The following is a 15,861-nucleotide window of genomic DNA, read 5'->3' as shown; positions in this document are numbered from 1 at the left end:
TAAAACTGAGGGGTAATAAGATATTAAAAATTGAAGATGACCTCAGGCACGAATTCCACCCCTCGTTTTGCAGTTGCTAACTTTCTAGTGTATCTCTGTCTCATTACGGGAGCAGGCAGTGCAAGCTAAGCTGATAAAATCTCTTGGAATAAAAAAGAATTTCAGGCCAAGAAAGGACTGCTGAATGTGTCCCTCTTTTTCAAGTCCGGTGTTTCTTAAGTGAAAGATTAGGGAGGTGAAAGGATTGAAGCAACTTATTCAAAATCACACAGGAAGTAGATAATACATTTCTAGCTTCTGGATTTTTTTTCTTGAAGAAAACAGGAAATAGCAATTCCAGAGATAGCTTTCTCCGCTTGCTTTCTTATTTATCTGATAGTTACTTCCCTCTTCTCTCACAGTAATTCCCATGATGATTTGTGGCAACGGAACTCTCTCTCTCTCTCTCTCTCTCTCTCTCTCTCTCTCTCTCTCTCTCTCTCTCTCTCTCTCTCTCTCTCTCTCTCTCTCTCTCTGTGTGTGTGTGTGTGTGTGTGTGTACTAACCTCACTGGCACATAGTCTTACTGTAAAGTGTGCATATATAGGAAACCTCACTGCTTCTCTTCCTATGGGCAAATTCCAACACCATCCCCACTGTTGGCTACCCAAGAAAGCAATGAGCCACAGGTAAGATCACAGAACTAAGATTGGGAAACACTGGGGAATGGGATTCCAGCTCTGTAAGGGGAGGCAGACGTGTGCCTATGTGATAGAGCTACAGCCGTGTGCCTTTCAAAGTCGCATATGAGAGAAAGAAGGAAGCATCGCTGTGAAAAAGGATGCACTTAACCAAATGTGGGACTTAGGACAAACAGAAAACACTGAGGTCCTTGTTCCAGAAAAGATCCACCCTTCATATAGATGAGAATCCCCTGTGTGTGCCCAGGTCACAGCCCATATCTGTCAATTGTCAGAACCTTATCTAACTGTGCCCAGTACAATCTTTACTTCACAAGAAGTTCTCTAGAGATGAGTTGAGGGAAGACCATGGTAGCTGCTTGCTTGGGTAAGAGGCAGCACCTCTTCAAAGAGGAGGTAAGGTGCAGGAAAAAGGCTAACGTGCAGATCCAGCAGCCCCTGACCTAGGAGACCCTCCCTTTATTGCCAGTCTAAAAGTGTCTGTGTCTGCATGCAGCAGAAGATGCTGTTTCCTCATGCTTACATCAAGGGTTGACCTTGGGGACTAGAGCACAGCAGTGGAGCAGAATCTGTCCTCTTATTCCCTGTCTCTCCAGGGGAAGTGTGGGTATACACACGAGCGCAATTGTATGCACAGGTACATGCATAGATGGCAGGGATTAACGTCTGGGATGTCCCCTGTCACTGTCTACCTTATTTTTCGAAGCACAGTTTCTCATTTAACCTGGAACTCACTGCTTAGGATAATCTTGCTGGCCACCAAGCCCCTGGAATCTGCCTGGGCTTGCATCCCTAACACTAGGGTAACAGACAGATACCCCACCTGTGGATGCTGGGAGTCTAGACTCAAGTCCTCATGCCTGTGCAGCAAGCTCCTTACCCACTGATCCAGCTTCCAAAATCCACATTATTTCTGTCCGTTGCAGAGCCTGACACATAGTAGATACTTAGTAGGTGCTTGCTGATGCCTGGACACGTATGCGGTTATCCAAGACCAATATTTGATGGAGCTCTCCCAGTTCTCAAGGTAGATTTGGCATTCAGGAAAAGTCGCTCCCAGTAATAAAAAAGAAAGCGTTTGGGCAGGTGTTTTGTTGCTTTTGTTTTTGGTTGTTCTTTTTTTTGTATTTTTTATGAGTGTATAGATGTTTTCTTTCATGTATGTATGTGCATCCAATGCACAGCTGGTGTCTGCAGAGGCCAGAAGAGGGCAGCAGATGCCCTGGAATTAGACTCAGAAATGTATATGAGCCACCATGTGGTTGCTGGGAACCAAACCTAGGTCTTCTAAAATAACAGTAAGCACTCTTATCTGATGAGCCAACTCCCCAATTTTGAAGCATATTAACAATACTAAAGAATATTTACATTTAATAATATTAGCCTGTTAGATTATAAATAGGAGATTTAGTATCATTTTGCATGCAAACTAACTGTATATTTTATTTCTAGCTTTACTAGTACAGGTTTTATAATGTATTTATTTTACTATAATTTAAAAACCATTCTTCTTCATCATTTGCTTTTTAAGATCTTTATTTAGAAAACATATTCAGTGGCAATGTAGGGGGGAAATGGAAGGAGGCAGAGAAAGACCAGGACCAAGAATCACAAGAACAGGAAGAAGGATCACAGGAGGCTTAGAAATGAAAGTCAGGACAACAGCGAGTTAAGAGGGGAGGAAAGAGAGGACAGTCCAGCCTCATTTCCAACAAACAGTATCACATCACCCTACATGTTTGCAAATTAGGTCTCCAGAAAGACGGAAGCAATGAAAAGCAGAAGTAATATTGATGCTGGTAAAAACTCAAGCTGACCTCAGTAAGGGAGGATAGCTTGGAGTTTCTACAAGTCTCTGTTGCAAGAATCATCCCTTCATTGCTGCTTTCAAACTAGCAACATCAATGGGCTAATACGGAATTTTAAGCTGTGAAGATGAATTTACAGTATGTGGTACAGGAAAGAGATGGGCAGCATTTGCCCATACAGAGCAATTGACTTAACTTCAAATGCACAGACAGTTATGAGATGCACCAAGAAAATCAGGTAACAATGAGATTTTGGTTCTTATTGCCTTCTACAATTTATTTAATTTTAAATATATGTATCCCAGGCTGAACTTTAATTACCAATCCTTCTGCCTCTACAGGGACAGCTGTAAGCAACCTCACCAGGCTATAATCTGATTTTTAATAATGACTTCAGGGGGCAGGAAATAGGGCTATGTCCATAAAGTGCTTTCCACACAAGCATGAGAAAGCAAGTTTGATCTCTAGCACCAAGTGAAAAAGTCAAGTAGAGCGAAAGCACTATCATCTCAGCACTGAGGAGGCGGAGACAGGAGGATGCCTAGGGCTTTCTGACCTTCTGGTCTAGCTGAATCAGGGAGTTCCGGTTTAGTGAGAGACCACATCCAAGAAAAATAGCATGTAGAGGAGCTGAGACACTGCATGTCTGTATCTGACCTGCACATACACAGACATGCACACAGACACGCACACAGACACACAGAGACATACACATACAGACATACACATAGACAGTTACACACATGCAGACACACATGCAGACACTAACAGAGACACACACAGAGACATGCAGACACACGCACATAGATGCAGACACACACGCACACACAGAGACACAAACACACGCAGACACACATGCAGACGCAGGCACCCACAGCAACTGACTCGAAATAGGAGCGATTGTAGCATGCCAGCGGATGCAGTGGACGGGCATGGCCGCCTCCTCCACTCACGTGAGAATAAGGAGTTGCTTTCTCAGCTTTCTTTCTTTAAAGGAATTTAAAGGGGGAGGGGATAAAGTACATTTGACAAGAACTCTCGTGGGACTATTTTCTCTGTCTTCCTTCTGTCAGTGTGGATTCCTTCTTCATTTCTTCGTTTGTCTGTTTTTGTTACACAGCTCATCAAAGTTCACAAATTGAGTTTAGAGAAAGGTGGGGCTACATCAATTTCTACTGGTGGGATCTGTAGAATTGCAGCTTTCTCTGAAAGGCAGAGCAATGCTGTAGGAAGCCTAAGGCTGGCAGCCTACAGCTAGTAGAGTAGGCAGTTTGAAGCTCTGATAGGACCCCTTCACCTCCCCAAGACCCTGAGACACAAATGCCTCTGCCCCCCCACTCCAGATTTTGTGGTCATCATATGTGGCCTTCTGGCGCTACAAGGCTGCTATCTTCCACTTACTTTCAAGTGGTTCAGTAAGATTAACACGTGTTTACATAGCAAAAAGTAGGACGTAAAGCAGATATATAGCAAAATGTTAACAACTGCTGAATCCAGACAAAGAATACATAAGCGCCCAGGTTTTCTCAATGAGGCAGGAAAATGAGGTCACTTTCAGACACTCAGCACGCGATGAGCCTGCAAACACCACGCAAAGAGGAAGTATTTCAATCTGGTTAAAGAGAGGAGGCGCCCAGGTGTCACAGCTTTCAGGATATTAAAGTCCATCCCATCTGACTGACTTGATTATTCAGCAATTGTTTGCAGAGCATCTGCGACCCTAAGTGCTGATGGTAATTCAATAATGAAAACACAAACTCAATCCGGTGAGGCTGACATTATGGGAGGACCCACAAGCCAGCCATTTTGAGTTAAGGAGAATTCTGGGGTGGATGCTGTGGGGGTGTACAGAAAAAAACATCTCAGTTCTCCCTGGATTATCAGAAAGACTCCTAAGGAACTAAGAGGAGAACATAAGACCAAGAGAGACAGAGGGAGCATTAGCCTGGCAGTGAAGGCTCCTGTACTCCCCACAGAGCTCTGAGTTACTGTTTGGGGGGGCTATAAGAACCTCAAAAGAAAGAACTTAAAACCACATGGACCACGCCCAATTCAGAAGAATGGCAAGCTGTTCTTTGTGCTGAAATTACTAAGTGTAGATTTGGGGGGTGGTGAGGTGGAAAGGGGTGAAGGATCCTTTAAAACCACCTCACTGATGGGGACCCATTAGAGAGGATTAGCCCTGGAGGCGACTAGATCACATTCCCATTTGCGAAGATCCATCTGGCATCAGAGTGGAGAACAAATTGAGGCAAAAGCAAAACTAATAGTAGGAGGCCACTTAGGAGACCATAATGGTTAGTTTAAGAGAGACAGTGACCTGAGCAACAGCAGTGACAGATGACAGTGCACTAAAGATGGGACCAAGTGCACTGAGTTAAAAAACCAAGGCTGATGAACTCCAAGGCTTCTTCTAGGACAAGCTGGTGGACAGATGGGGAGTCATGGGCTATAGTACTCAGGGGAAGCACTGGAGAGGGGACAATGGGACAGGGTGATAATATAAAGGTACTAAGCAGGTTTCACCAGGCCAGCACGTGACAACCTGAGTCAGGGACAGATGGCAGTCAAAATCAGTATTTTCATCATCAACTCTAAAATCTTTCATAGGGACTAGAAAGAGTGTAGATGAAGGTCTCATGGCTCTGGTGAGTGCATTCTGAGTGGTGGTGAATGAGGAGGTCCCTAACAGCCACAAAGTGCTGTCTCCCATTGACTCGACTGCCGTCACTTCCCAACCTTCCTCCCTTTCAGTTGCTTGCCACCTCGTCTTCCCCTTTTGTTAGGGTTGAAACCACACAGTTGTTTCCCTTTCCATAGAAACTTTTTCTTCGGTTTGTCTGCCTCTTCATCCTCTACCTGTGGTTACAAGGACAAGTTATATCATTAGGGGAGATTCGTTTTGTCTGCACTGGTCCATCAGTGAATACGTGCTTACCAAGAGTCTCACGGGTGAGCATCTGGGGGATTTTAGTAGTGCTACAGTCAAGGAGCCCTGTCCTTTGAAGCCACATAGCTCTGAATTTAAATTCTCCCTCTGCGTGCACTAGCACACGCCCCTGGGTAAGTAATCTACACATCTCTCTGTTCCTCATTATCCATCCAAAAAAATAAAATAAAACAGCTTGTACTTTACAAGTCTGCTGCATTACGACGGAAAATAAATGTGAACAGAACAGAGGCTGGTGCCCATAGACAGCGCGTCTTGCCTGCCTCCAAAGGCTGTTTACTAGGAAGACTGAGCTAGTACTCAAAAGAGGGCTATGATTTTCCAGGAGTAATTCTGCCGCAGAAGTTCAGCTGCTTTAATGAACTCTGTTGCTATCATTCCCATTATTGTTGTTACTGCTGCCAGGGGCTTCCGGGACCCGTGTCTCCAAGCCTTTGAGCAAAACTTGAACATATCTGTATCATTATTATTTCTGAACCCCCTCATATCTTTCTTGTAGCTTGGGAATTGTTTCTTTCTTTGCTGAGTGCTGCTTTACTGAAACAGCCAGATGTCTCTACAGCTTGTCGTTTCTGGCCACGTACTCTCTTGTAGATACTCAGCTGTGTTAAGCTAATACACCATGTCGGTGGAAGTTTTGCTGGTCGGGAGAAACTGTAACTGCTGTTCTTGAAACACAAAATGAGTCACTGAGAGATTAAAAACATGTAGGGACCTAAATATCACCGTAGGCCCATAAAAATACAGTACAAACATTTAAAATCGTTATAAATTACCTGTTACCAATATAACAGGGTTTTAGCCAGCATTTTCTAGAGGAGTAGCACTGATAGACAGAATATGGATTATTAGATTGGCTTGCACAATACAAGCTGGGCATTCCAACAATAGTTATCTGCACACTATAGAGGCTGAGAACCTTTAGTTCTCAAGGCAAGGAAGATCTATAGGGTCCTGGGAGCTGCTCAGGCCATGAGACTGGGTGCCTCAGATTCCCCATCTGGTGCTGACAGTCTAGTGGAGTCCTGGAGAGACACTTGTCTTCAGTCAGAATTGGAAGGCTGAAGGAGCTGGGTGCCAACGTCAGTGAAGTCGGCAAAAGCCAGCAGGAGTGAAAGCAGGCAGGCAAAAACAGCACTGCCTCTCACTCAGGCCTCTTTCTATCTGAACTGCTCCAGAAGGTGCTGCCATCCCAAAAGGGAAAATCTTCCCTCCCCATCTGCCAGTCCTTCCAGGAAATGTCCTCACACATTTCCCACAGCCTTGTCTCTTATTTAAAATCAAACCCAATCAACTCAACAACCAAAATTAACCATCACAACTGCTCTAATAAACCATTACTAAAATATCATTAACTCTCTATCTAGTTTAGTTGTGTTGCCCATAAAGATCGAGTGGCCTTGAACTCATGGAGACCCATTTGCCTCTGTCTCCTGAATTCTGGGAGTAAAGGTGTGGCCACCACTGCCTTTCCTCTATGGCTAACTAGTGGTTTATTGTATGTGGCTAACTAGTGTCTTGGTGTGTGTGTGTGAAGCTAACTATTGACTTGGCTCTTAATTGGGTGTGTAACTAAGTAGTGGCGTAGCTCTGCACTTTAATCTTCAGGCAAGCTTTATTTGTAAGATTGCAAAGCATAACTACTCACAACAGTCAGTCTTCTCCTACTCCAGCTCCCACGCAGGATGGTTCATCTGCCTCTCTCCCACCTTGCCTTCTGCCCCCTTGCTATCCTCCCCAGCATATCACTCAACTCTTCCTCATCCAGGGAGAGCATAAACGCCCTGCTACTTCTTTTCTCCAGTGATTTTCCTTTGTAACATTTAATATCATTTGTAATTACCTTTTAATCCTATATAGGTTTACTGACTTACCATCTGACTTTTACACTAGAGTGTAGATCCCAAGTGGGCAAGCCCTGTGTCTGTTTAGTTGCTGGAGATTCTCTGTAACACTTAGCACAGAACCAAGCACATGGGTGGGCTCCTTTATCTGCTCTTATCACCTCTGTTTGGATGACTTCCTACAATCCCCTTGGTAGATGAAAACTGAATTTTTATGGAGCCCATCTTCTCTGGTGTTTTCCTTAAATTTCCTCACCAACATTTATTCACACATTATTGAGACATGGGTTGTGTTCTCTGGTTCTTCCATGATTCTCTAATCACAGGATCTGAAACTCTTTGGGGACATTTTTGAAATCTCTGTGTGCCTACTCTAACAGTAGACAATGCTATTGGCTCTCAGCAGTTTCTTGATAGATGAAAGTATAGGTCCGCCTGACAACCCAGCATTTCCCTTCTGCATGGCAGGAATCGTCACATAACAAACTGCAGATACCTTTGCAGTGAGATCTTTTCCTGCCAGGGTTCTGCTCCCATCTTCTCAGGTTACTATTTTAACTTGCAATAAGAAGCAAACAATAGTATCTTGAAAGGGAATTGGATTTATTTTTAATAAGAAGTCTGAATCGGGAGCTCACATTTTTTTTCCTCCGGAATGTAATAACGGTACAAGTAAAGCCTTACACTACACTTCTGGTATGGAAGAGGAGAAGCTTCCAGGTAAAGTTCTTTGGTGAGGTAAAAGCAAGCCTGGTACAACCCGACCTACTCAGTTTCCCTGGGAGCCTGGTCCCTGGACACAGTGCGACCACATAGTCCAGGTGTGTTTCCATCATCCTGTACAGAGAGGAGACGTGAAGGCACACAGAAAGCTCCTTGGAGGCAGGCTGGACACTCACCACTGATAGTCCTGCCCTTTTGCTCCATTCACAACCAAAGCAAAGCAAAGAGGTATCAACTAGAGATGCCATTGTTATGCCCAAAATGGCCATATACTAAGCCAGAATTTCAGCATTCATGATGTTATTCTAAATGAAGTTTTCCAGTTCAGGCTACTCATTTGCTCCATATTCTTTGGGTGACCTACACTCTGTCTGTCTCTCTGTGTGTGTATGTATGAATTTTTATGTACTTCAGAAATTCTTGAAGACAGAGAATTTTTTTTATAATTTCCCCCACATAATTAATAGTTGATCTTATAGCACTGGCCATGTTTTTTTTTAAAAAGGTAAGTTTTACTAAAATCAATTACACCATGAAACCTGCCAATGTTGGTGTATAATATCTTTGTTACTTAATCACCTGTCTCCACCTCTGGTTGACATTATGACAACTGCTAACAGGCACCTTCTCTCTGTTCTCAGGCTGTGGCAGTCCTGAAGGTTGATGGAGGGCCATGCTATTCAAACAGCAGGTGTGGCTGAGACAGAAGCTCCTGGTACTGGGAAGCCTTGCCGTTGGGAGCCTGCTGTATCTAGTTGCCAGAGTTGGGAGCTTGGATAGGTAGGTGGTTAAATATATGCTCTACTCTTGTAGCCTTATGTATCTGCTGATGTGAACTTCCTTGGGCTATAAATCCATTTGTTTTTGTCCCTCAAGGTTCTCAAGAAACACACTTTTCCGTGCAGTTGATTTTTATTCATTAAGACCTTATAGGTACAAGTTACACACAGCAAAATACCAAGATGCTTCATCCAAATCCATCTGTATTCTGAGAACACTGACCCTTGTTCTCAGAGAAGGCATAAAGTTGGGTACTTAGAAAAATAAATAAATAATGCTGCTACTGATTACAGCCTAATGTGGTGTGGTGCTGACCTTCAGCCATTATGTCACGGTATTAATAGGACTACGTTTCTGCATTTTGAAATTTATGAGTGGACAATTATGTATGCACCAGTAAAGAAGCTCATCAAGTTTGCAATCCCCTGCCCTGGAAACATAGCTACAGGCATGGATTTTAAACTGTTAATTATCTCTGGCTCTTGGGCACCCAACAAGGATGCTGTCACACAGAATGATTGCCCAGAAGTCACTGGGAAATCCATGGAGAGGAAATTTCCAAGTTGGAGTTTGGCTCTTAATAGGCAAACCCTTGAAAGGTGCTAGGCCTTCTGGAGTCCCAATCATGACAGCTGAGTGTCCCTAAGATGCTCCTTGGTGGTTCTACGGTCAGGGTGACAGGTAAATGCTGATGACTTAATTTCTGAAATAAGGAACTGCTCTTTTCCCCCTTTAAATTAATTCTTATAGTGAAAGACTAGATTCTTTGTCCTATTGAGCTCTCAAAGTCAATGAACACAAATCCACATTTTAAAATGAAAATAGCTTCAGTTTTCTTCACAGTATCCCATCATTCAGATGTTTTAAAATAATTTAGCAATGATCAGTCAGTGTCCATGAAAACTATTGTTGTTTTTCAGTTCAAAACTCTTCCCACTTTGTAATTGTACTGAAGAGCTTATCACTCAGTGCTGCATTCCAGTTTTTACTGTTGGCATGTCATTTAATAGTGAATAGCCTTGAAGTAACAACATTTGACCTATTTTGGCTACAACAGAGCTTTTGAAGTCTTCCCAACAACTTTAGTTGCCAATCATTGACATTTTATTGAGTTATTAGTCTTATAGTTATGAACACATTTATCAATAAGGTGGTAGTGTTTTTATCTCCAGTTTTCTCAGCTCATTTATGGGATGATGTGTATAAGAAATTCCAGCATTTGGTGGCCTTTCTCACAATCCGTTGCTTAAGATTTTGAACAGATTAGGTCTGAAGATAATAGGGGCTTCTTTAGGCTTACCCTTAGTAACTGGAGATTGCTTTCCAGGTGGAAGGCTGAGGTTATTTCCCTTGACTCTACCAATGTTGAAATTCTGCTTTGGGTCTCGAAACCTTAAAACTAGCCTTCAGGGAGAAGGGGAGTGAGATATTTTCTCCTAAATTTGCATGCTGTCTTGACGTGGGGAGTACAGAAAGCAATTGTCCTATAGAGTTTGATCTTCCAGGGTAGGAAGTAGAAAGAAGAAGGAAGTTCAGAAGAAAGGCAGCCTTTTCTAGACAAAGGGAGTTTCATTCCAGCTCAATCACTCCTAGAGATGCTCTTGTCAATATTTGAACCCAGGGTCAAGCAAGAGAACTAAATCTTTTTTTATTTTTTTATTTAAATTAGAAAAAAACTTGCTTCCATGTCAATCCCAGCTCCCTTTCCCTCCCCTCCTTCCCCCCACCCCCCACCAATCTTCCAATCCCCATCCCATCCTCCTCCCCACCCCAGGGACGGTTAGGCCCTCCATGGGGGAATCTCCAAAGTCTGTCATATATCCAGAGCAGGGCCTAGGCCCTCCCCCAAGAGTCCAGACTGAGAGAGCATCCCTTCATGTGAAATGAGCTTCCAAAGTCCATTCATATGTCAGAGACAAATACTGATCTACTACCCGAGGCCCCATAGATTGCCTAGGCATCCTCACTGACACCCACATTCGGAGGGTCTGGATCAGTCCCATGCTGGCCTCTCAGCTATCAGTCTGGGGTCCAAGAGGTCCCCCTTGTTCAGCTGTCTCTGTGGGTTCCTCCAAACCTGTCTTGACCCCTTTGCTCATTGTAGCATACATTCTTTCTGCCAGACTGGTCCCAGAGCCATGTCAGTCCCAAACGAACACACAGGACTCTATATTAATTATGAAGCTGATGGCCATGTGCTATGGTTTCTCATTGGCTAGCTCTGACTTAATTATTAACTCATAATTACTAATCTATATATTTTTCAAGGTCTTTCTTACCTTACCGAGGACACAGACTCATGAGTCCTCTCTTCCTGAGATCACATGGTGACTCTCTACTCTTGACTACATTACCCAGAATAATCCTCGACTCCTAGTCCACCTACCTTGCTTCCCTATTGGCCAACAGTGCTTTATTCATCAACCAATAAGAGAGACATATTTACAGAATGATATCTCCCATCAGCTCATCACTACTCCCTCTCTACAACTGGTTTCCAGGAGTTCAGCTCAGTATTTAGCTGTGGGTATCTGCCTCTGCTTCTATCAGCCACTGGATGAAGGCTCTAGGATGGCATATAAGGTAGTCATCAATCTCATTATAGGGGAAGGGCATTTAAGGTAGCCTCCACTATTGCTTAGTTTACTAGTTGGTGTCATCTTTGTAGCTCTCTGAAAATCTCCCTAGTGCCAGATCTCTCCTCAAACCTACAATGGCTCCAGTATGGTATTCTCATCCTGCTCTCCTCTATTCTTCCCCCAACTCAACCTTCCTGCTCCCCCATGTCCTACTCTCTCCTCCTCTTTTCCCCCCTCTCTTTCTCCCCTCTCCCTCTCCCCTCCCTTCGTGCTCCCAATGCACTCAGGAGATCCTGTCCCATTCACCTTCTTGGGGTTACCATGTATATGATGGATTGTGATATGGGACTGTAAGCTGAATAAATCCTTTCCTCTCCAAACTTGATTTGGGCTATGGGTGTTTTATCACAGCAAAAGGAACCCTAACAAAAACAGTGATAGAATATTGTTTTTACAATAGATCAAATATTTTCAACTTTCTGAAAGGAGTATGAGTTGTTTCAACAATCATAGAATACATGTTACAAAAATTAATAGATGTCTATTTTTGTTAAAGATTATGATACAGACCTAGATAAACAGAAAACCCAATACCATTCCCCTAGTTTCTACACAATCAGTTGAGCATGGCTTGAAGATGCAATGGTGCCTCTTGGGGAAGCAAGAGACTGCCTCAGTGCCACAGGGAGGGAGAGAGATTCCAAATTACTGGAGTCACTAGAAAAATTTCATCTGGAAGAAATAATTTCATCTGGAAGAAATAATTTAATAGTCATTTTGACTAGTGTTATCCCCTTTAACCAAGAAGCCTTAAAAGACTTCCTGGATCAACCTAGTTGGCTCATTGATTATAATGAATTTTCAGTTTATCATCATATTATGTATAAAGGTAAACACAGTTTTCTAACCATATACAGAGGCCATGATAAAGTAATCATTTTGTTCTAATATCATTGTCACTATTACCATATCTTTCTCTCCCAGAAAAACATAAATGGTTGTCCATCCTCCCTGGCTGTAACTATTGCATTCCTTATCTTAGAAACTCTAGTCCTTGATTTAAATTGCATGTTGATGAGAATCTGGGATTTCTGGCCCCATCAAAGTATTTCTTTCAGATTTCTTGTCATAGGTTTGGTGGGTCATACACAGAATGTTGATGCTTGAGATTGTTCTTACAATCAGTAAAATGAAAGTGTAATCTTGACCTTTTTAGATAGAAATGGAAAGAGAATCAGAAGTAGAGCATTCCTCTGCCTATCCCCAAGGCCACAGAGCAGAAATTCTTACAAAAAAACTTTCAGCAAGGACCAAGACTGGAGTTCTGCATGACAGTGTTGCTCAGAACCAAGGGCAAGGACAGGAGACCACTCTCAGATTATATCTCACGAATGTTAAAGAGCCATGTGCATGATGCTAGGCTGCCAAAGGAAAAGAAGAAAGAGAGAAGGGGGAGGGAAGGAAGGAAGGAAAGGAGAAAGGAAGGGAGAAGGGAGGGGGAGGGAGGGAGGAAGGGAGGGAGGAAAAAGCAATACTCCATGATGCCTGAAATAAATGATCTCCTCTTTGCCCTTCAGCATCCTAGCTGAAGATTATAATCTTCTGCCTTCCCAATTTTCTAAATGATTTTAACCGGTGAGCTGTTGAAAAACTATTAGTATGGCTGGTGTCACTTGTCTATCCTGTACTGTGAGCATAAGTACACGCCGTAGTCAATTAAGTGCTTGGTGAATAAAAATTTTAAGGAGCACCAATAAAAAAATCCCATCAATTATGTGTGCTCCACTGAATAGGGGTTGCTTAACATAAAATTTCCCAAACATATGTTCATTATGGATTACAGCAGCCGAGGACGCAGTGGCTTTATTTTTGCATGTATAATCTGAGTCTGGGTGCAGATGCAAAACAATGGTAAATTTAGTAGTGATGAGTTCCTCACAGTGCCTCCCTTTGGCTTGCAGGCTCCAGCCCATTTGCCCTGTTGAAAGCCGATTTGGAGGCGCCCACAGTCAGGCTGAGTTGCCACTCCGAGCCCTGCAGTTTAAGAGAGGTCTGCTGCATGAATTCCGGAAGGGCAACTCTTCCAAGGAACAGGCTCACCTCCATGACCTGGTCCAGCAGCTCCCCAAAGCCATTATCATCGGGGTGCGGAAAGGGGGCACCAGGGCCCTGCTAGAGATGTTGAACCTGCATCCTGCAGTGGTCAAAGCTTCTCAAGAGATCCACTTCTTTGACAATGATGAGAACTATGCCAAGGGTATTGAGTGGTACAGGAAAAAGATGCCTTTTTCCTACCCTCAGCAAATCACAATTGAAAAGAGCCCGGCCTATTTCATCACAGAAGAGGTTCCGGAAAGGATTTACAAAATGAACTCATCCATCAAGCTGTTGATCATTGTCAGGGAGCCGACCACACGAGCGATTTCTGATTACACTCAGGTGCTAGAGGGGAAGGAGAGGAAGAACAAAACCTACTATAAGTTTGAGAAGCTAGCCATAGACCCTAATACCTGCGAGGTGAACACGAAATACAAGGCGGTTAGGACCAGCATCTACACAAAGCATCTGGAGCGCTGGCTGAAGTACTTCCCAATTGAACAGTTCCACATCGTGGATGGAGACCGTCTCATCACCGAGCCTCTGCCGGAACTACAGCTCGTGGAGAAGTTCTTAAACCTTCCTCCGAGGATAAGTCAGTACAATTTATATTTCAATGCTACCAGAGGGTTTTACTGTTTGAGATTTAACATTATCTTTAATAAGTGCCTGGCGGGCAGCAAGGGGCGCATCCATCCAGAGGTAGACCCCTCCGTCGTTACCAAATTGCGCAAATTCTTTCATCCCTTTAATCAAAAATTTTACCAGATCACTGGGAGGACATTGAACTGGCCCTAAAATAATACGTCGTACAACACCATGTGTTGTACACAGAGACACATGGTGTCTCCTCTAGATTAAAATATGCACTTTCCCAGACACAGCTACCCAATTCATTTTTCCATGAATACTTGTACATGTGCAGTGTGTGACCAAATATAAGATCAGTTCTTTTTCTACTGAAAATTTACAAAAAAATAAATACGAAATTGCTGCCTGGATAGTTGCATCTTTTAAGCTATTTACGAAAGAAAAGCAGAGGTGGTGGGACTTGGGGAAAGTGACTTCAGATGTTCTCAAGAGTTAGTCTTCCTTTGATTCAGAACTTGTCACCCGCCATTTCATAGATTTAAGCCAAAAGATGAATGTGTGAAAACGTACCAATGGCTACGAAGCTTCAGGAAGTAGAGGATTCAGTTTTACAGTTTTTCGTCTTTGTTTTTGTTTTGCTTTGTTTTGGTCCTAAGGTGACGCTGGCTCTTTAATGCAGATACTGGATTGGAGCCATGAAAATAGAATATGCTATTTTCTTATTATTTAAAAGAATGTCTTATCTCATCAAATCGACGTTGTTCCAAATTTCCTGTGGTGATTTTGCGCTACCGTTTCCTTGTGTGGACCATGGTGTCATTTGTAGCATGTCAATCACGAGCTGGCGAGTCAAGACCTTTTACTTCCATGTGTATGTCAACAAAGAGAAATGTCCTGTACATACTGTAAATGATGTAAATACCAGTTTCACACTAAGTAATTCTATTTTGTAAACTGAATATGCCTATTTAATTTATTGTGAAAATTAAATTTATTGTGGTATTTAAAATGGAATGGATTAAAATTACACTATGTGCAACTTTTCTTAAAAACTTCTTTTACTGTATGCACCCCCCTGCTGGCCTCCAGCATGTAAGCTGTGTGTGTGTGTGTGTGTGTGTGTGTGTGTGTGTGTGTAGTTCTGTTTTTTATTATTTTGCTTTTGAGGGGCCCACCACCCAATTCCCAAATAAATCACACACCGAGGCTTATTCTTAGTTATAAATGCCCAATCTTAGTTTGGTTTGTTGCTAGCTAGTTCTTGATTTAAATTAATCCATCTGCCTTTTCTCTCTGCTTTTATATTTTTTCTGCATATCTTGCTTTCCTTCTTACTCTGTGGCTGGAAGGGTGGCTGGGTGGCTGGGTGGCTGGGTGGCTGGGTGGCTGGGTGGCTGGGTGGCTGGCCCCTGACATCCCCCCTCTCCTTGTTCTCTCTATGCTTGCCTCCTTGTTTTCTCCTATTTATACTCTCTGTCTGCCTGTCCTGCCTATCCTTGCTCCTGCGTCAATATTGACTGTTCAGCTCTTTATTAGGACCACCAGCTGTTTTAGGTAGGCATAGTAGCACAGCTTCACAGAGTTAAACAAATGCACCATAAACAAAAGTCATTACCTGAAAACAGTATTCGCCAACTTGTGTACCTATGTGTGTGCATTCACACATGCCCCCTGTTGGCCTCCAACATAGAAGGTATGTATGTATGTATGTGTCTGTGTGGGGGTGTATGGGGGAGTGGATGTACCCTCTGTTGTCCTCCAGCATGGAAGCTGTGTGTGCATGTGTGTGTGTGTATGTGTGTGTGTGTG

General features: G+C 43.1%; 1 protein-coding gene across 4 annotated transcripts in view; it reads left to right on the top strand.

The window, feature by feature from the left end:
* Positions 1-15,091, top strand: part of Hs3st5 (heparan sulfate-glucosamine 3-sulfotransferase 5) — a 256,960-nt gene extending 241,869 nt beyond the window's left edge. For all 4 annotated transcript variants that reach the window (XM_005073265.4, XM_040728248.1, XM_040728246.1 and 1 more), the window contains 2 exons: positions 8,647-8,785; positions 13,326-15,091. In XM_005073265.4, the coding sequence (XP_005073322.1) occupies positions 8,679-8,785; positions 13,326-14,259 (1,041 nt within the window). In that variant the 5' untranslated portion in view covers positions 8,647-8,678 and the 3' untranslated portion in view covers positions 14,260-15,091. The remainder of the gene's footprint in view (positions 1-8,646; positions 8,786-13,325) is intronic.
* Positions 15,092-15,861: the final 770 nt, after the last annotated feature.

The sequence above is a fragment of the Mesocricetus auratus genome, unplaced genomic scaffold, assembly GCF_017639785.1.
Source record: "Mesocricetus auratus isolate SY011 unplaced genomic scaffold, BCM_Maur_2.0 Super-Scaffold_100018, whole genome shotgun sequence".
NCBI classification, from domain to species: domain Eukaryota; kingdom Metazoa; phylum Chordata; class Mammalia; order Rodentia; family Cricetidae; genus Mesocricetus; species Mesocricetus auratus.
This window is presented reverse-complemented; position numbering and strand designations above follow the sequence as displayed.